Source organism: Physella acuta, unplaced genomic scaffold, assembly GCF_028476545.2.
Source record: "Physella acuta isolate Inbredline_101_S28 unplaced genomic scaffold, ASM2847654v3 ptg000116l, whole genome shotgun sequence".
Taxonomy (NCBI): domain Eukaryota; kingdom Metazoa; phylum Mollusca; class Gastropoda; family Physidae; genus Physella; species Physella acuta.
In genome coordinates, this window is record NW_026731636.1 from 413,860 (window position 1) to 435,121 (window position 21,262).

The 21,262-nt window shown below is 34.3% G+C and overlaps 1 protein-coding gene across 11 annotated transcripts in view; it reads left to right on the forward strand.

The window, feature by feature from the left end:
* The window catches only part of LOC131934713 (uncharacterized), a 105,334-nt gene that overhangs the window by 39,474 nt on the left and 44,598 nt on the right, over positions 1–21,262 (forward strand). For 8 of the 11 annotated variants that reach the window (XM_059290817.1, XM_059290811.1, XM_059290816.1 and 5 more), the window contains one exon: positions 11,617–12,935. In XM_059290817.1, coding sequence (XP_059146800.1) covers positions 11,617–12,524 — 908 coding nt within the window. In that variant the 3' untranslated portion in view covers positions 12,525–12,935. Of the gene's footprint in view, positions 1–10,445; positions 10,531–10,637; positions 11,009–11,281; positions 11,348–11,616; positions 12,936–21,262 lie in introns of those variants that run through there. The other 3 variants (XM_059290814.1, XM_059290818.1, XM_059290808.1) reach the window with 3 other exon arrangements.

Consider the following 21,262-nt stretch of genomic DNA (forward strand, 5'->3'; position numbering starts at 1 on the left):
GGCTCATATCATAGTGTAGAGGGATGTAGTATTTTCGCCGTTTTAATTGGCCTACATTCTTTACAAGGAAGTTAAAGGGAGGGGGGTGGAGAGAGACTTGCCTGATAAGGAAGCTTTACACCCCCACCCCATAACCATCCCCCCCCCCCCGAAGATGTGCTTAAAAGAAACAGTGTTCTTTCTGAAAAACAAATAACGTTCATCATAACCTTAATTAATGTTTTCTAGTTTTGAGTATTGATGATGCATATGCCAGAAGGGATGATACAACATTCAACTATAATACATAAATAATTATTAAAATATTTAGCCTTTATAAAATAGTTGCAACAAAATATTATAGCTCCGAGGTACAGATTAAACAGCTTATGAACCCATAAACGAAGCAATTAGATTTAACATTAATTCCATAATTAATAGTAGAGACACTGGTTAACATAAAATTGGATACAACACATAATTGTCAACAGATTTAAAATGTGGCAATTAAAACTTGCGGTATCGACACCCAAAAAGAAATCGAGTACTAGCATCAATAACCGTAGTAATAGTTTATGCAAAATTAATAACTAAAAATAATTAAAGTTATGTAGATTCTAGATAATTTTTATATCTAGCATTTATTTAGCAGATCAAACTAATTTGCAATCAAAATTTGAGTAGTTATATATAACTTGATAAATAGTTTCCGGAGTGTGTTCGTGTCTTTTTATCGATACTATAATATTTATAAAAACGAGCAATCATTTGTAGCAGACGTTCTCACTTCCTTGGTCGCCCGATTTGTGCAGGTTAAACCCCCAAATTTAAAAATGCACATAAATTAATTCAAATGTGTTTATATATGTTTGGATAGGTACTGTATTGATAAAAAACATTAATAAACCCACCTTGGACTATAATTCTGGAAAAAAAATCATGTTTTATGGTCAAAATGGGCTAAAATCACCCAAAACGTTATTGTTAGTAATGTCAAGATGATTTAAGTTCTACTTAAGATAAAAAAAAAAAAATTATCAAGCCTTGAAGCTTAACTTAAAATAGACAATCTGAATTATAATTATTTAAAACCAATAAAAACTTTTTTTTTAATGAATTTTTACCCATGTGACTATAATTTTTCAAAAAAGTAGTAGGGATAGGGATAAGTTCACAAGTCATAACTTTTAAACTCTAATAGCTAAATGCAAAAAATAGCTTGTTTGGTGCACACTTGGGAGAGGAACAACGTCTGAAAGGTTGATAGCTAAAGCTTAAATAGTTTTTGAATAATCTTGACATCGGTGCCAAAAATATACCAAAAATTCATATTTTGAGAAAATCAAGAAAAACTGAAAGATTTAACAAATTCTGATTACTAAATTGAACCTAAAAACCCCCCAGGTATATATATATATCATCTATGTGATCATCTGCATTAGTTACTCTAGTTTTTGTGCTCTTGGGCATACTATTCTGGTTTTGTTGGACACTTAATGAAGACATAATTCTCTTTTTATCCGAAGCTCGAAATGACGCCTCGGCATAAAAACCACAATCTAAGCCTAAAAGTTTAAAAACTTCTCTGCGACCCAACTCCCCTTGATTATAAACAATAGTAGCATCATGTACAGCTATTTCCAACCTCTTTTTTCCTACAAAGACTGTCTTTGGACACCTCTTCCAAATTAAATTGTGAAAAGATTCGTTCGCATTCTGTGTACCGCCGTGCAAACACTTCTCTAATAAAGCATTGGATGAGAGGATCTCAAATATTGGTTTAATGTCATCTGTTACAAATTTAGGAAGCTTATTCTTATTTGCTTTATCTAAGTCCTTATGTCCAATACACCACTGTCCACAATCATCATGTACACCTGTCCTATGTTTCCAAATAGCCCATACAGCCTTTTTCATTGCAACAATGTTACCTGCATTTTTTCTAATAGCACGACCATAATGACCCTGTATTCTCTTGATTGCTGGCTGTGTGAGCCTACCTGCTCCTCCTATACCTTTATATTGCTTTCCATTCTCTTTATAAAGTTTTCCTTTGCATTCACTTACCTTGTCCATCAATCTACGCCCCATACGCTTTTGGACATGTCCGCAACATTCATACTTAGTGATACTCTTACCTGTATAAATTTCTGGGTCTGCATCAGCAACAGTTTTATAACTTTTGGAATCACTATCCCCTAGATAACCTACATAATTTAATCCATACTTTTCCTGTGACCGTTGAAATATTTTAAGAATTCCTTGCGGCTCCATCGCTCCTGCGGTTCCAACATGATTTTGCTCACAATCTTCTGCATGCTTTTCTTTCCATATCAAGAACTGTTCAGGGGAAAGCTTCTTCTTGCTCTTGGAACACTTATCACAGTAGTTGCTACTTGTAAAAGTATCAATAACTTTAGGAGGACCTTTAGGATTGACAGTCAAGACAGTGGATACTCCATTTTTAGATACAAAGCCGCGTCTCTGCCAAGTGCCATCACAAGATACTGTGACATCTTCAGACAATTGAGAGCTTCTAAGCTCTAATGCTGCTTCTTCTTGTACAGTGTTAGCAACTATTGCTGTAGCATTATGTATCCTACTTTTAAAATGATTGCTGCGAGTTACACTAACAGGAGGGGGCATATTCATATTACCTAGATCTAATAACTTCTTACCTTGCTCATAGTGGCAACCGATTGTGTACATTGATAACTGAAATCTTAAGTTAATATTCTCATTAGAACTGTTTAAAGTAAATGTTTCCTTACATTTTATACAAGAAAAGGAAACTTTGCAGGACAATCCACAATTAGGTAAAACTCCATTTTAGCGTATTTTAATATCCGTTGCTTGTTTACCTCCAGTTGAGCGTATTTTATTATAACAACCGAAACACACCAAAACATTAGGAAAACACGAATTGAATATATAATTTGTATTGTATTGTTGTTTTTCAAAAATGAATATTAAAAAAACACGACTTATTTATTTGTTTTGTATTTTTGTTTTAACAAATGAATAAAAACAACAAAGAGACTGACTGAAATGCTTTGTTTGTTGGTTGCGAAAATAGAGATCCACACTTTGTACAAATAAGTGTTCCAATTTCAACTAACAGAATAAAAGTATTAAAAGGCATAATTGGGTCGTCCATAAATTACGTCACACTGTAGGGGGGGAAGGAGGGGGAGGGGGACCCGTAATTTTGTGACGGTGTGTGATGAGGGGGGGGGGGGGGTTCAGATGGTGCGACGTCACACTTTTGCATTATAAAAAAGCAATGTTAGAAAGCAAATTCTAGACGTTATTTTGCGTTTTAGAAAACTGTTTTAATAAATTGTAATAGGAGTTGATTAAAATACTCTATTTTGACAGAGGCTGAGGTGTGACGTTATTTTAGGGGGGGGGGGTGTATGGGTTTTTATGACGAAGTGTCAAGGAGGGGAGGGGGGAGGAAAAATCGTCAAAAAAAGCGTGACGTCATTTATGGATGACCCCTAATAATGCTACCGAAAGTGGGCCGGGGGAGTGGAATTTGGTGAGGGATGGCTTGGAGTGTTAGAGAATGTGTGACAACTCACGTTGTCATTTAAAAAAAAATAATGTTAGAGGTCGTCCATAAATGACGTCACACTCGTTTGGGGAGGGAGGAGGGGTTCAGATGGTGCTACGTCATTTGGGGGGGGGGGGGTCTTGCTTTTTGTGACGACACGCTTTTTTGTACGATTTTTACCACCCCCCTCCGTTACACGTCATCACAAAAAGTCAGGACCCACACCCCCCCCCCATAAAATGACGCCACACCTCAGCCTACAACCACCCCCCTCAAAATTTCTTTTGAATTTTTCTTAAAACATCGATATTTTTCCAAAATCTTGTCAGAACTCTGTCAACATAGAGCATTTTGATCAACTCCTATTACAATTTATTAAAACCGTTTTCTAAAACGCAAAATAACGGCTTAAACTCGTTTTTCTAACATTGCTTTTTTATAATGCAAAAAAGTGACGTCACACCATCTGAAACCTCACCCCCTCCCCCTCATCACCCACCGTCACAAAATTGCGGACCCCCCCCCCCCTCTCTCCCTTACGAGTATGACGTCATTTATGGACGACCCCCACATCATTTTTTTTTAAAGTCAGAAATTTACTCATACAAAAAATCATACTTGATACATATATCAAAATATTGGGAAGGGTGGTAGATTTACTATGAATTTAAATAATATACAACTCTATAGTAAAAATATTTTTATCAGTTTTGGCAAAATTGTCAAATTAAAAAACACAGAGTTTGTACATTTATTGCATAAATACAAAAATATAATACAGAATAATTAACAGACAGTGTATCAGTTTCATCATGAGACAAATGCCTTTTTTTAAAAAAATACAATACAAATAAACAAGTCGTGTTTTTTAAATATTCATTTTTATTCATTTGCTAAAACAAAAATACAATACAAAAAATAAATCGTGTTTTCCTAATGTTTTGGTGTATTTCAGTTGATATAATAAAATAAGCTCAACTGGAGGTAAACAAGCAACGGAGATTAACCCTTCATTTCATGAATTATTTTTTTTTAACTAGAGTAAACTGACTGATTCAAATCTGGAGCGTGTCGTATAAAGCGCACCTATAGTCTGTTTCAGGATTAAATCTAGGTCAAAAATGATCCAGCAGCAATAGGAAAATAAAAAAGTGGATTTTTATCATAAGTGTAAATTATTTGTAATACGCTAAAATGGAGTTTTACCCCACAATTACTTTCAGTTAAATCTAAACCACAATGCTCCTCACAGGAGGGACATGGAAATACTGTCATAAAGTTGACTAAATTTTGGAGATCAAATAAGTTGAAATAACCTGTAACCTATTTTGCTATCAGAGTAAGAATTTTCAATATTTACACTTGAGTTTAATTTCATAAAAGATGTATTTGTACTTATCTGATCAGCATCCCCATGGCTACTTTCATTATCAATATTATCCTGAACATCTTCAATCACAGACTCTGTGACAGAGCTACTTTCATTTTCCTTATCACCATCAGCATCGAACTTTAACTTTCTAAAATATATATTACCGTGAAATTTTCTCTTCTTTGGACGATCATTACGTTGTTTAGCCTTTATGCCCATTTTTTAAATGCTTAGCTTGATTTATAGACTAACACAAGATCAAAACAACACAAAATTATGTGCTAACTGTATCAAGATATCCAGTCAACAGGAAAGCACATGTGAAATTTGTAAACAAAATGGCTGCCAAACGATTTTGTAAGAAAGCTTCTGATTGGTTGAAATTCAAATAAACTAAATATTTTAGGCTGCAACAACCAATGAAATCCATGTTAACAACGAAAATAGTAGTTTTAAAAACTTGTACAGTGGTAGAGCTAAATAGCATAAAACAACCGAAAAAAATTTTAAAATCGGATAATTAGTTAGGAAATTGTTGGGATTTTAAATTTAGGCCTTTTTAAAGAGCAAAAGTAAACAAAAGTGACCCTATTAAAAATTAATTTAAAATATATTTGATTGTTATCTTTGAAATATTGTTTGATATTCTTATTCAAAAATGAATGTAGTTTATATTTCAATCAAAAAGTCATATGTCAAATATTTCAAGAAAAATACGATTTTGCCTACTTTAACCTGCGGCTTTCAACTCTCGGGTTAGTCCGACTTCAAAATAAAATTCATAGCAGATCTTACAGTCTTATCTCAGTAATAGATTCTACTGATCAGATTGGTAACCATGTAAATAATTGTATAAATTTATTGGGCCCAAATGGGTGTTTGGAAATTGCGAGACGCGAAAAGCGAAATGGCGAGGCGGGAAAATGCGAGAAGATAATGCGAGACATACCTGCGGAATCAAGGGTAAATAGCGAGACACCATTTGCGAAAAAAAAAGTTTTTTTTTTCATGTTTTAAAATAAACAAGCATTTAGCTATACACACGAGTGTTGTATGTTGTTAATTTTTATCTAGATTTTATTATATAGATAGATAGATACTAAGAAGATAGATCGATCGATCTATATCTAGATCTATCTATATCAAAATCCTAACATCGTTGCAGTGCTACTGTCATCGCGTGGTATAATCTTGTCAGCAGGAGAGATATTCTGCAACATGTATTTATGGATTTTTGTTCTTGCAAAAAGTGTAAAAGTATAAACAATTCTAAAAAGTGCAATTTGTTTTTTTTATTAAGTAATTTTAATTACAAACAAAATTTACAAACAAAATCTTCTGAAACAGTCCTAGCACTACTCAAACACACCTCGTGACATTATCTTTCACACATAGTACACCCAACCCAGTTCATTAGACTTCAGTGGCGTAGCCAGGATCGTCTCAAGGGGGGGTGTTCCAATTTTTACCCGGGGACAAACTTTCGATTTGCACCCCCCCCCCCCCTCAAACTTTTGATTTGCACCCCCCCCCCCCTCAAACTTTCGATTTGCACCCCCCCTCAAACTTTCGATTTTTATATATACCGAGGGGTCTATGGGGGGTTATGACCCCCCTAACGCCCCCCCCCCTGCCTACGCCACTGTTAGACTCCCATTTATACATTTTTCTTTTGCCACTTCTTCCAATCCACATTCACAACATGTCACATTCTCATCACAGTTGGCTTCCTCGTTCATCCCACACACAACACTGGCACCCATGTTCTCATCATCATCATCCGCACGCACAACATCTGTTTTCTTTTTTTTTATAATTTGTATTTTTTATCATTTCTGTAATTTTGGCAATGTCTTGTTCATTGTGGTCATCAGCCGGATCTACGTCAGCGGGGCGTGGACGTTTACGTCCTGAAGTTTTATCTTGTCGCTTCCTTGCAGCTCTTCTTAGTTGTGTTAGATTTATTGATTTCTTGTTGCTAACTGCCGATAATCCAACTGCCTGTCTGGCCGCCACGATTTGATAGCAGTTACCGACGGCCGGACAGGAGCATGTTTCCCTTGGAAAAAGGGTGACGACCCTGGGGTCTGTTGACCCTTGAATGGTGAATACACCAAGTTTAGTATTTAAACTTATCAGTTCATTGTCAATCACGAATTGTGCCCTTTCGGCAACAGTTGAGCGGCCAACAGTCCTTCCCTAATGGTGCAGTAACTAAAACTGCTTCTTGTTGTAAATTCTTTCTAATTCTTTCCACTATGTCATCTTTTTTATAGTGTGACTTCACAACGTCTAAACCCCCTCCTCCCCCTCTTCACACATTGTCATAAAATTACAGACCCCCCTCCTCTCTCCACCCATATGAGTGTTACGTCATTTATGGAAGACCCAAATAACACCACCACGAAAACCAAAAAATTCAGATAAGTTCAAATTGGTTTTAAAATATTTGAAGTAGGCCCATAGCTTACGACATAGAACGAGCAACTGATAATATCGGTGACGTCACTTTTATTTTTCCCCCCAAACAGCAAGTAAGAGAAAAAACTGGGGCATTGAGAATTCATAAAAGCTTAGGAATAAGCAACACATAAGGGAGGGTTAATCTAGTCCTCACCTTCACATAGGGCAGTAATCGCATACTTAATTTGAGGTTATTTTTCTGACTTGTTTATGGAAATAATAAATAATACATTTTTTATATATATTTACAATTAATTAATAAATATTAATATAACATTTATGGGAAAATTCGGAAAAGTCACAACCGTGATATAAAATCTAATATAAATTAGTGTAAAGGAACATTGGAAGAGAAAACACACAGTAAGTAGTTCTTACCTCCAGAATACTTGTATCCAAATGATGTAGGCATTTCCTTGTGCTTATATTTATATGGCATAAAAAACACTAGGAAAAAATCGTAGGCGGCGGCTATAATACAAAATTTCTATGCAACAATAGAAAATATGTTTGCGGCGGCAGCGGATCCGGGCACGGTGATCTTCAAAGACGGTAAATCAGGCGGCCTCGGCGTTCCACACAAAAGACAGAAGTTGATCTATCGCCGGCGGTATTTCCGTCGGTTTCGAACAAGGTGGTATTCTAAGTCGACACATCATCAGTATGTCTATCGACGGAAAAATCGGAAGTTTTAACAATGTAAACGAAACGTCTTTGAAGTCTGGACCAAATAACACTGAAAATCGGGTGCGGTAAATGTTTCGCAGAAATCTTCGCATTTCAACACCACCCAGCGTAAGTATCGGGTTGTGGTAAAATGCGAGACAAAAAGTCACGTGACCGACCGTTTTCGAGCCATTTTCGCACCCTTCTCGCATTTTCCCGCCTCGCCATTTCGCTTTTCGCGTCTCGCAATTTCCTCACACCCGGCCCAAATACATTTATGATTTTAAATATCTAGTTTAGTTAGATCTAGAATTAAAGAAGAATCTAGATTCTAGATCTAGATTTTTCTAGATCTAGAATAATCTAGATCTAGATCTAGATCTAGATCTAGATTTAGATTTAGATCTAGAATCTAGACCTAGAATCTAGATATCTAGTACTAGAGTCTAGATCTAGAATCTAGATCTAGATTTCTAGATCTAGATCTAGATTTTACTTTTCAGTTTTCTAGATCTAGGCCCACATCTACATCTAGCTCATCTGGTTTCTTGATCTAGCTAGTCTAGATCTAGATTTCTAGACTAGATCTAGAATTATAGCTACAGAGTGAGTATATAAAAAAATATATCTACTAATCTAGATACTTAAGACGTTAAGACAAGTTAAAAGTAGTACTTTACTTAAGTAGATCTAGATCTAGATCTAGATCAATTAGGTTGATAGAATCTATATCAGTAGTCGTAGACAGTGTTTCTTCCAGACTTTTTTCTCCGGGGAGGGCACTTGAAATCTCCGGGGGGGGGGGGGCGGTAAACTTTCTTCGGGGGGGGGGGGGGGGGCGGACACTGTTAAAAGTATATATTTTCTATATAAATTATATAAATTTCATTTCGTTCGGGGGGGGGGGGGGGGGGGGGGGGCGGGCAGTAAAAATTCCCCCCCCCCCCCCGAAGAGATGCCTGGATCTATAGGCCTATTAACTATGTAGTATAATAATATATGATAATCTAGATCTGGACAAGATAATAGATTACTAGATATATTGAAAATCTATTCTATATTTATTCTAATCATCTAATGATATAGATCTACATCTAGATTCTAGTATTAAACTGGGTATAGAAATCTAGTCTACATTGGATCTAGATCTAATTCTAGATCAATACAACTTCCAGAACTGAATTCAATTTAGAACTTCTGTCATATCAAAGAGTCAGAGTTTCTTCCAGGCATCTCTTCGGGGGGGCGAAGCCCCCCCGAAAATTTTTTACCGCCCCCCCGAACGAAATGAAATTTATATAATTTATATAGAAAATATATACTTTTAACAGTGTCCGCCCCCCCGAAGAAAATTTACCGCCCCCCCCCCCCCGAAGATTTCAAGTGCCCCCCCCCGGAGAAAAAAGTCTGGAAGAAACACTGCAAAGAGTGCAGGTTAAAATTAAGATGCAGAATTCATGCAATAATTATACAATAAAAATAATGCATTCTAAACATGGAACAAAGTAAATTTAAGTATATTAATCTGTAACAATTAATAGTAGGTGTATCATTTTTAAAGTTTTAAAGTATTCAGTATGAATCCTAAAACAAATGTTTGGTAATAATAGGTCATTTTACGGTGTAGTATTTTAGCCTAAGTATAAACATCATTAAGGATTTATAGAGGTGTATTTTCAATTTCTGTGTACACTTTTTGTTTCAACAGTTAACTATGCTATTCAAAAGTAGATCTACAAAAAATATGGATATTGAAGGACAAATTGATTCTCTTTCAAAAGTTAATCTTCATTCATTGTATTTAGGCCTGAGAATAAATATGAAATACTAACCATTTTTATGTGACAACTGTTATTGCATACAAATGCTCTATTCTATTTTTCTGTTACTAATAGTTCAAAGTTAAATGTTACAACTGATTTTTATTAAACTCATTAAAGATCCAGGCTAATTAGGTAACTTATTTGCTGTAATTACTACCGAACAAGTTTCTTCGGATAAATATTTTTATTTGAAATGTGTTTTAACTTCATCTGAACTTTTGGGCATGGGGATATTCTAAACTAATTGGAAGCTATTAAGTAATCACATTGTGTATAATACTTGTTTGAATAAGTTACAGTTTCTGCAAACTTAGTGTAGATGCTATGTCCAATGTTTCAATAAAATACTTTATATATTTATAAAACAAAGCAGAGGAAAATTAACAGCCAACAAGCTTATATGGATATAAAGACTATATTGTTTACAAAACAGTGCAATTAAACTGAATATTGATTAGCTGAGAATCAATTGAAATATTTGTTCTAGGTTAACACTTCTGCCTATTGAGAAAATAAATTATCTTTTGAAAATTAAACAATGATCTAACTTTATTCATCAAAATAATCAGATTCTTTTTTTTCCAAGGTTTAGCGGACACTTGTGAGTGACATATCCCAACATTTGTATCAAAATTAATCAGTTAATTTATTATGTAAGCTGCAATTTTAAGGTATTATTTTCCAATATAACTCATTCTTCAGAAAAATAAATATTTGGAAATTACATTTAATTAAAATTATTAACATGTTTACCAGAAGCTAATATCAAATAAATAGTAAGCTGATTACCATAGGTGCTATGTTTATAGCCAAAAAATTATCATGTTTTTTTTATATGTTGTATAAATTTTATGTGTTTTTTCAGTACTTAGAAGAAACAAATCTATTTTAAGTCACTATATGCTTCTAATACTAGAGAAACGTTTATATGCAGATGTAAAGTTAATTCTACAAATTCTTAGTTGTTTACATTTTTTATTAGTGCACTTATAAAACCTAGTTACTATGTTACATTAATGATCTATAATCATATCTACAGTAAAACAGACCATGAAAACCCCAAACAAAGTGAGAAAAGGAAAATTGCATCCATCAAGTACACCTGAAGGTAGAGCCAGATACATGATAAATCATTCTTTTAACCAAATCGTTAAGTAACTTTATTTTGTTATATTAAAAACTATTATGGCACTTTAAAAAGTACAGATGATTTAAAAATCTGTTCCTTAATAACCTACATGTGTTATCTATAAGTCTATAAGTGTAAAAGTAAATGCTAAATATCCAATTATTATATATCTGACAAAGAACTTTGAGAGGGTATCAATCAAGCTATAAGATTTTATCTCAGTAATGCCACATTTTTTTGTCACTGTAATTATAAAGTAATGTATGTTTTATTTTCTTATTGTTTTATTTTAGATGTGCCAAGCTGTGAGAGGCCAAGTAAAGTTTCCAAAAGTGACCAAACAGGTGTCTTTCATCCAGGTAAGATATGACAAACATATGACAACTCTAGTCTCAACAATTATAAATCTGTGCAAGTGATAACATTTAGATGACTTTACTATTAGTAATTTTATAGTTCATTAGATGAAGGAGATAGTAAAAGTTTAATTTATATCTATATCAGATTGCTAAATCTAGTGTTAGTGTAAACATAGTATAGCTAATCAAAATAATAATAGGTGCATACTTTTATATCAGTGTTTAAATTTTTAGGCTGTTTAAATAATTTGTTTCCTCTATTCCTGCAGGAAATCATGAAGCTGAGATGTGCTATGGAGGAGAAGCTGATCTACACAAACATGTTACTGGCTGTAAGAAGAATCCAGGTCACAAAGGTTTTATACCTCTTAAAGATTTCAACGCAAATTGTCTCCCCTCACGTTACCATGCCGACGAGCTTGTGTCTGAGACAATCAAAACATTGGCAGCCATAACTGTCCAGGTAAAGACTAAATTCACAAGTCTAGAGAGACCAGCGTTTTACCCAGGCACTCAAGTTCCATATCCATGTTATAAGGACAGAGGAAGTCACGTGATGAGGTTAGGGACGGGGAGGGTGTGTGGTGTGTACAAGTACACAGAGAGTGACAGAACTTGTCGTTGTGCCAAGTGTCAAGTCTCTGCCGCATCCAGCAAAGTGTGGGGGGAGGTTAATGTGTTGACAGCCACACATGTGGTGTTTGATGACAGTGAGGCGAGACAGACCAGGTGTGTTTTAGGTTTTGATGACAATAAAAGTCCAGTGGTCAGTCTTGATGGCTGGAAGGTGTGTGGGGCAGACATTAAGAGAGACGTGTGTTGGTTGAGTTATGTGACATGTGACTTAGAGTTGGTTGATGAACTGGACAAGATGTATCGGCGCTTTGATGTTCTATGTAAGAAAGTAGGGGACAAATACGAGAGATTTTTAGATGTGGACAAGTTGACCGTTATAGTGTCACATCCTCATGGCTGTCCTAAACAGGTCTCTGTAGGACAATGGACACACAAACGTGAGAGGGTTGGCAGGTACACCAGGTACTGGTACACAACATGTACATGTCCAGGCTCCAGTGGAGCGTGTGTCTACAGGCTGGGATATGACAGGTTGTGGTATCAACATCCCCACAGTGGATCAAACTCTGAAGGAAATTATAGTGGGGAGTGGATACACTGATGTAACTGTTAGTTCTCTCCCCTTGTCTACACAATGTAAACAAACAAAATGGCGGAACTATTCCCGTCATTAAACTGTTGGTGTTAAGACTAGCATGCCTTGTAAACATTTTATTACATTCAAATGACTAAATCAAATCTTTTGATTGATTTAAACCGGGTAAAACTCCATTTTAGCGTATTTTAATCTCCGTTGCTTGTTTACCTCCAGTTGAGCGTATTTTATTCTAACAACCGAAACACACCAAAACATTAGGAAAACACGATTTATTTTTTGTATTGTATTTTTGTTTTAGCAAATGAATAAAAATGAATATTTAAAAAACACGACTTGTTTATTTGTATTGTATTTTTTTTAAAAAGGCATTTGTCTCATGATGAAACTGATACACTGTTGACTATTAATTATCATGTATTATATTTTGTATTTATGCAATAAATGTACAAACGCTGTGTTTTTTAATTTGACAATTTTGCCAAAACTGATAAAAATATTTTTACTATAGAGTTGTATATTATTTAAATTCATAGTAAATCTACCATCATTCCCAATATTTTGATATATGTATCAAGTATGATTTTTTGTATGAGTAAATATCTGACTTTAAAAAAAAAATTGATGTCTATAAATGACGTCACACTCGTAAGGGAGAGGGGGGGAGGGGTCCGCAATTTTGTGACGGTGGGTGATGAGGGGGAGGGGGTGGGGTTTCAGATAGTGTGACGTCACTTTTTTGCATTATATAAAAGCAATGTTAGAAAAACGAGTTTTAGCCGTTATTTTGCGTTTTAGAAAACGGTTTTAATAAATTGTAATAGGAATTGATCAAAATGCTCTATGTTGACAGAGTTCTGACAAGATTTTGGAAAAATTCAACAGAAATTTTGATGGGGGGGGGATGGTTGTAGGCTGAAGTGTGACGTCATTTTAGGGGGATGGGTGGGTCCTGACTTTTTGTGATGACGTGTAACGGAGGGGGGAGGTAAAAATCGTAAAAAAAGCGTGTCGTCACAAAAAGCAAGACCCCCCCTCCCCTTACGAGTGTGACGTCATTTATGGACGACCTCTAACATTATTTTTTTTAAATGACAACGCGAGTTGTCACACATTCTCTAACACTCCAAGCCATCCCTCACCAAATTCCACCCCCACCGGCCCACTTTCGGCAGCATTATTAGGGGTCATCCATAAATGACGTCACGCTTTTTTGACGATTTTTCCTCCCCCCTCCCCTCCTTCACACGTCGTCACAAAAATATTGTCACACCTCAGCCTCTGTCAAAATAGAGTATTTTAATCAACTCCTATTACAATTTATTAGAACAGTTTTCTAAAACGCGAAATAACGTCTAGAATTTGCTTTCTAACATTGCTTTTTTACAATGCAAAAGTGTGACGTCGCACCATCTGAACCCCCCCCCCTCCCCCTCATCACACACCGTCACAAAATTACGGATCCCCTCCCCCTCCTCCCCCCCCTACAGTGTGACGTAATTTATGGACGACGCCTTATGCCTTTTAATACTTTTATTCTGTTAGTTGAAATTGGAACACTTATTTGTACAAAGTGTGGATCTCTATTTTTGCAACCAACAAACAAAGCATTTCAGTCAGTCTCTTTGTTGTTTTTATTCATTTGATAAAACAAAAATACAAAACAAATAAATAAGTCGTGTTTTTTTAATATTCATTTTTATTCATTTATGAAAAGCAACAATACAATACAAATATTCAATTCGTGTTTTCCTAATGTTTTGGTGTGTTTCGGTTGTTAGAATAAAATACGCTCAACTGGAGGTAAACAAGCAGTGGAGATTAAAATACGCTAAAATGGAGTTTTACCTTAAACCGTTTAACCGTTATAATTTACATTTATCACAATGTATTTTAGGCACTTTTCATGTTTAATGTTGTAAATATGTTGACTGTAACAAATGTCGGCAAAGTTCTTGTTCTAACCTTACCATGATTTGTATCTTTATATAATAAATTTCTTGCTCTTCTTATTTGTTTACAAAATTATTATGTACTAGATAATAAATGCTAAAGTTAAAAAAAGTAGTTATGTTTTATTTTTACAGACTAATTATAATGTTGTCTAATTATAAAGTGTCAAATTTTTGTCAACCAACAGTTGTTACTGATGTCGGTATTTCCCTCAGGCTGTCGGTGGTTTTAAAATGATCCGAATCCAATGTAGCGACAAAGCTGAGAGGTAGCATAATAAATACGGATAAGTAACCTAGTAATGTCTAGTAATGTTCAATTTAAATGAAGTGAAGTTGAAATAAACCTAACTGATACCAGACACAAACGTTAAGATCTACATCTTGTGTTGTCCAACTCCAATAGAAATGTTAAGTTTAAATATACTTAAAGCAATATAAAACAGTTTTACTTACAGAGATAGAAAAATAAAAAATAAAAACAACTGCATAATAGGAAGTTTACTTAAAAAAGATCTTTTAATATACATTTTTTTTCCTAGAACACTGACTGTTTAACACAACTAAGATACTCAATAATAAGGAAGTTGCTATATGCATTAATATAAATCTCTTTATTATCTGCAAATTGTTGATAGCAAAATATTTAGCAGTAAACGAATCCATCTAATCCAGAATAAGCTAGTGTATATTATCAATTAACTACAACTCTACCCATGCTTGCTGCTCTAGCTGTACCATCCATTATCATTCACTACACCAGACGTTTTTCTCCGCTAGTATACCTGACTTGAAATGCAGACATTATCAGAATTATCTTCACTGTAGGTCGTAGTTTACCTTAGTAATAGGCAAGTCAGAAAGGCCTAATCGGCAATGAGATCTGTTGTAGCCAATGATGGCTAAAGACAGCAACGTGTCTTGACACATGGTAGGCAAATTAGCTTCTATGTAGCAAATCAGACATAGTTTAACGATAAGACTTACAACGCTATTACATTAAGTACAGTATGCAGAGGTAAAATGTATAACCAGTTTGAAAATTCTATGACAACAGCGAAATTTAACAATAGTACATTTTGAAAACTTCATGAATCTCTGTATACTCAACAATGGAATATACTAACACATGTTTATGGTCAAAGGAAAGTAACAATGAAAATATTTCTCACACAATAAAGTATTATAGTTGTCTTTCTTCCTAACTATATTCAGAGCCATTATTTGTGTTGCATGCATTGTGGCAAACATCAATAAAAACAATACCAAAAGTGATGCTACCGTATCAGCACCAATGAAGTCGTCAAATTGTGTCGTTTAAACCTTACAGAAAGAGTCTTCAAGTGGCTATTAATACAATAGTGCCAAGCTGGGTAGCCTACAAGGAGACAAGTTATTGCACACGGTATCAAGTGCCCATACCGCTTGGTTTCTTTGAGACAATACAATGCATTTTAAAGTTTTTAACTGATTTAACACGTTTTTCTCTGCTACCCACGAATTAAGCTTTAGGTTTAGGCCAGCCTAAGAAGATTTTATAGGCCTGCTTGGTGATTTAAGACAATATCTCTCAGGTGGCAGACAATAGATACGGCTCTATCAGAAAGAGAAAAAGAAGACATGAATTGACACGATCATTTCATAATATCTGCTACATAAAACAAAATATTACCATCTCTGTGCGCAGTTATTGCTACTTTCAACACAACTTTCTGTCTTCTACTGTAACCTACACTACCTATCACTACCTGTACGCCCATACCTGCTTGCTGCAACTGTCAAATACAATTTTTACAGACAAATAAAACTTCAAATGGTTTATCTTAAACTTATATCCTGAGTAGTTTTTAACGATACCTTTCCATAGTATTGATCTTTTTATATTAATTTATCAAGTATTTATATTTGATAAGATATTGTAAAACGTAATATTGAAATATAAGTTTTAAAGATAGAAACAAGTAATTTAATTTTATGAGACGTCTATTCAAAAGAAATACTAAAATCTTACAACGACATCCCGCTATAAACAATTAACGTAGACACATGATCAGATCCTTTTTGACGTTAGTAATTAATCTAATAACTCTACTTTTTTTGCCAACAAAGACGTTGAAGTTCGTGGTCTCATAACATTTTTTTTGAGAATTTAGATTGACTAAAGTTTTGTAAAAATTAGTACTAATTTAAATTCACTATAATGTCGACTAATTTTGCAAAAAAAAAAAAAACAACAGATAATTCATATCCTGTTCTCTATGTAAACCTCTGACTACACCTCGGTTTAACCCTTACTTTTACCTTCATCGATTTAAAATATATTATACATTTTATATAGATGAAGCCTAAAATGACTACACCTTATGTCTGTTTAACCGATGAGGTGCCTTTGTGTAACTCAAGTCTGACGTGTAGGCCTTAGATAAATAGAAAAAGATTAGATCCTATTTTTACGCTATTCAAACACGTTGTTCATTGGCTGTTGAAGCTGGGCACATAATACAGATAACAAAGTAAATTTACTTAGGGTTAATCCATAAATGACGTCACGTTTTTAAAAGCGAATTTAACCTCCCCTTCCCTTCATCACACATCTTCACTAAAAGCCTAGACTTCTATCCTATTAAAAGAAATCACAACCCACCCCCCCAAAAAAATGTTGACATTTTTTTAAACACCAATTTAAAAAAAAAATATATAATCTTGACTGAGCTCCGACAACTTCGAGTCTGTTAATCAATATATATTACAATTTATTAAAACATTTTTCTAAAATGTAAATACGTTTTTATTGTAAAATTATTTCGTCGCACTATGTGAACTACCACCCCAACCCACTCACCCCATACAGGTACTAAATTACGGTTCCCCTCCCCATAAAAGTGTTATATTATTTATAGAAGACCCCTAAACACACGTGCAGATTTAATTTTAACTCAATTAAATTATCATCGTCATCGTTTCCCGTTTGTTCCCAAGCGCCTTTGTTTCCCTAACTTAAGCTTAATATAATCATGGTCGTTCCGCTGACTCGAACTCGAGACTCTCGCCAGGTCACGCAGTCCCATTTCTCAATAAAATACTCGAATATAATTGGAGAATTTGAATGTACATAGATCTATCATCTGTAGCAGACGATCACTCTTTATAAACTAGATTTAGTCTGAAAACTTTTAAGCTTTTAAAACCTGTTACACGATGTCTTTTATTAAAATTACAATTAGCTAACCAAAAGTGAAAGTAACAATTGTATCACGTATGATACTGTTTTATATTACAGATCACTATGTGTGACGGTAAAAACGTTTAGGCTCAGCTCACTTTTATTCTTTCACCACCCTCTACCTGCGCTAGTACCCCCCCCCCTCCCCTCTCAACAGCTGCCTAGCCTACATTCTTATCTTTAGTCCTCATCACAGGCTCCTCTGTTGTTGGCTAGACTGTCCACGTGACACACTGCCAATTTTAATGCATAAAAGGGGATGCAACAAAGAACAACACGCACTCTTCCAGCACTAAGCTCAGCTGGTGGTGTCGCACATAATTAATACATGTAGTGTTGGCCATATTATAGTCAGAGTGAAATCCTCTCAACTGTTTTGTGGTAGAGATAGTTATTCTTTACGTTGAAAGAATGACAACATGTTATATTTGGACCTTAATATGCGTAAAATATATTGATTCGAAATTAATGGTCGGCGATAGCTGACTTTTAAATTTGGTAAAGCTCCCATGGCGAAAAAAAAATATTTTTTGTATATAAGCGTTTTAATGTAGGATGCTTTGTTTTATTCTACAATTAATGGCTGCATCATTTAATTTAGATAATACATTTACACAGATGATCGTAACTTTCCACACATGCGACATATTTAATCCTCGATGGAAATGTGTTTGCACTAGTCAGCATTATGTGTTTTACAGCTATGCGGATAAAATTAAATTAGAACAGAAAAAAACCTAGTCTATATTGTCAAATGTCTTTTTCTTTTGCAAATAGGCTTCTCACTTTATATATAGGCATAAGAAATATAAAAAGGCTGCAAAACAAAGATTGTTTACATTAAGACTGAATGATAACGGGGAAACCTAATTCTGCAGTGACACACAGTTTAGGTCTGACACGAGGGCCACTTTAAAAACTCGCAGCTCAAGGTAGGGCACCAGATTCCCTCTAAGTTACTAAGTTTTTATTTTTTATTTTTTAAAAAATATTTTTAATGAAAACATTAGAAATTTATATTTGATACCAACCATTAATTAAAAACTATACTTAACAGAATTACTATCATACAATTTATTTAACGTTATTCTTGATATTATTTTGAAAGGATAAAATAACTGTATTTTTTTAACACTAAAAATCAATTAATTTTATTGTCATAAGCGAACGCTGGTCCAGGGAGCTTTTGCTTTTTATAAACAATGTCTGGGTTGGAGGTGAAGACAGCTGGTATTTATAATTAAGTATGCACGTGTTTGATATTTTGAAAAAAAATGTTTGAAGCTTGTAACTCAAACATTAAAACATTTCTTTTTATAGTGAAAACTAAAAAATGTTGGGGGCCCTAAAAATCGGGAGACACCGACTGCAACGTTTCAGCTCCTCCCTCCCCCCCCCCTAACCTCTCTTAATCTAATAATGCCTAGGTTCTAGATACGTGTATATACTTTTTATATACTGGTTTGTGTATTTTTTAATATCTAACAAATATTTTTACAAGACTTTCTTGTTAAATACATGCTTTTATTTATTTTGCTTTTAATTCTTTGTTTGAAAGGTTGTTAAAATATAGAAAAAAAATGGTAGGCCTATCAGCGAACTAGATAAAAGCTTTAAATGTATTATTGCTTACATGAGTTATTTGAGTTACAAAGCTTAGGAATGGGAAATGTAGAGCGTGGTCTTTTTAAAATCACAAACTTAAGTTGTATATTATATATATATTTTCTCGAAAGTTGAGCATTTTGTATGATATAATGCTAATTTAATTCATTTAAGTCTCATTATAACTTAATTTTTATCCAATATTTACATTTCAATAGCGTTGATTTATTGACTTAGATAAAGAGTGGCATTAGCATTTTTTAAATATATTCTCATCCAGAGTAAAACTAGCCATGGACGACTTAATCAAATTAATGAAAAGAAAATTTAACTCACAAAGTGGACCTGAAGGTAGAGCCTTAAAAATGACTAATAATTGATTGAATATATCTTGAACAATCTTAGTTAAAAAACTACAGTAACATATCCTAATTAAAATATTTCTTTATATCCATTTACGGGGTTATAGAAGTGTAAATGTTAATTACAACATCTTGTACTTCCTATAGAGATTTACGCTTTTTATTAACATAACAAATATTTTTGAGAATACATAACCCTTATTCATGCTAATATATAGTATATTGATTTTATTTTTCATATAAAATTTCAGATGTATCAGACTATGAGAATCTAAATAAAGTCATCAAGGTTGACACAACAGGTGTCTTTCATCCAGGTGAGACAAGGCAAATCTAAATCTATTTAATAATTAACTCGTGCCAGTATAAACATCTACATGATTTTAGTATAGCTGATGTTATATAGGGAAAGGTTAAATCTTATTGCTTTAATAAAATACGTAATCAACGATGTATATATATATATATATATATATATATATACATATATATATATATATATATATATATATATTTAAGTATATATATATATATTTATATATTTATATATATATCTATACATATAAAGCAAAGTGGTCAAGTGCCCGAAAGGGCACTTCCCGGCGCCGCAGACGCGTCAAATTTGGCACGATGGTGCCATGGGGCGATAGAACACGAGGGCCGGTGACAGTTTGCTGAATAGTCCACGGAGAAGGGGTCAAAACCTACCTCAACTGACCGGCGCCCTATATGGGCTATATTACGAAAAAAAATTTCCTCCGACGACCCCCCTTGACATTTTGTGAGGTGGTAGGAGAACGCCTGGGGGTGTCACAAAAAATTCGCCATGTCCGGGAAAATTGGTTAAATGGGTCAAAACTGACCAGTCGCATTTCCCTATATAATCTTTGTATTTTATGGGAAAAACAGAGGGTGATTTCAAAACGGATTTTAGGGCACTTACCTTCTTTACATCTGGAAAATGTTTTGCATGCTCTTAGGTAAATGGCTTGACCTATGGGGAAAACTGTCGGTGTTACTCAAAGCCTTCGACGAGGGCTAAAAAGTGACCGCGAGTGAAATTTTCTATATATGAGCTCTATTACGCAAAACAATTCCTCCGACGACCCCCCTTGAAATTTTGTGAGGTGGTAGGAGAACGCCTTGGGGTGTCACAAAAAAACTCGCCATGTCCGGGAAAATTCGTTAAATGGGTCAAAACTGACCAGTCGTATTTCCCTATATAATCTTTGTATTTTATTTGGAAAAACAGAAGCTAACTTCAACAAAGATTTCAGGGTACTTACTCTTTGTATATCTGGCTAATTTTTGTACACACATCTATAGATGACTAGGCTGTATGGAAAAACTGTTGGTCAGACTCAAAGCCCTCAAAGAGGGCTAAAAATGACCGCGAGTTAAATTCTGACTATACGAGATTTGGTCATTTGGCTTATCTACAGGGGAGGTATTTTTTTAATGTAATAATTTTTAAATATTGTGTATACTCTTTTGAAGGAAAAAACAAAATCATAAAGTATAGCAGTGTTTTAAATAAATATTTTGTTATAAATTAAGTTACGCATTGTACTGAAATTGTAAAAATTAATTTCGAAAATTATT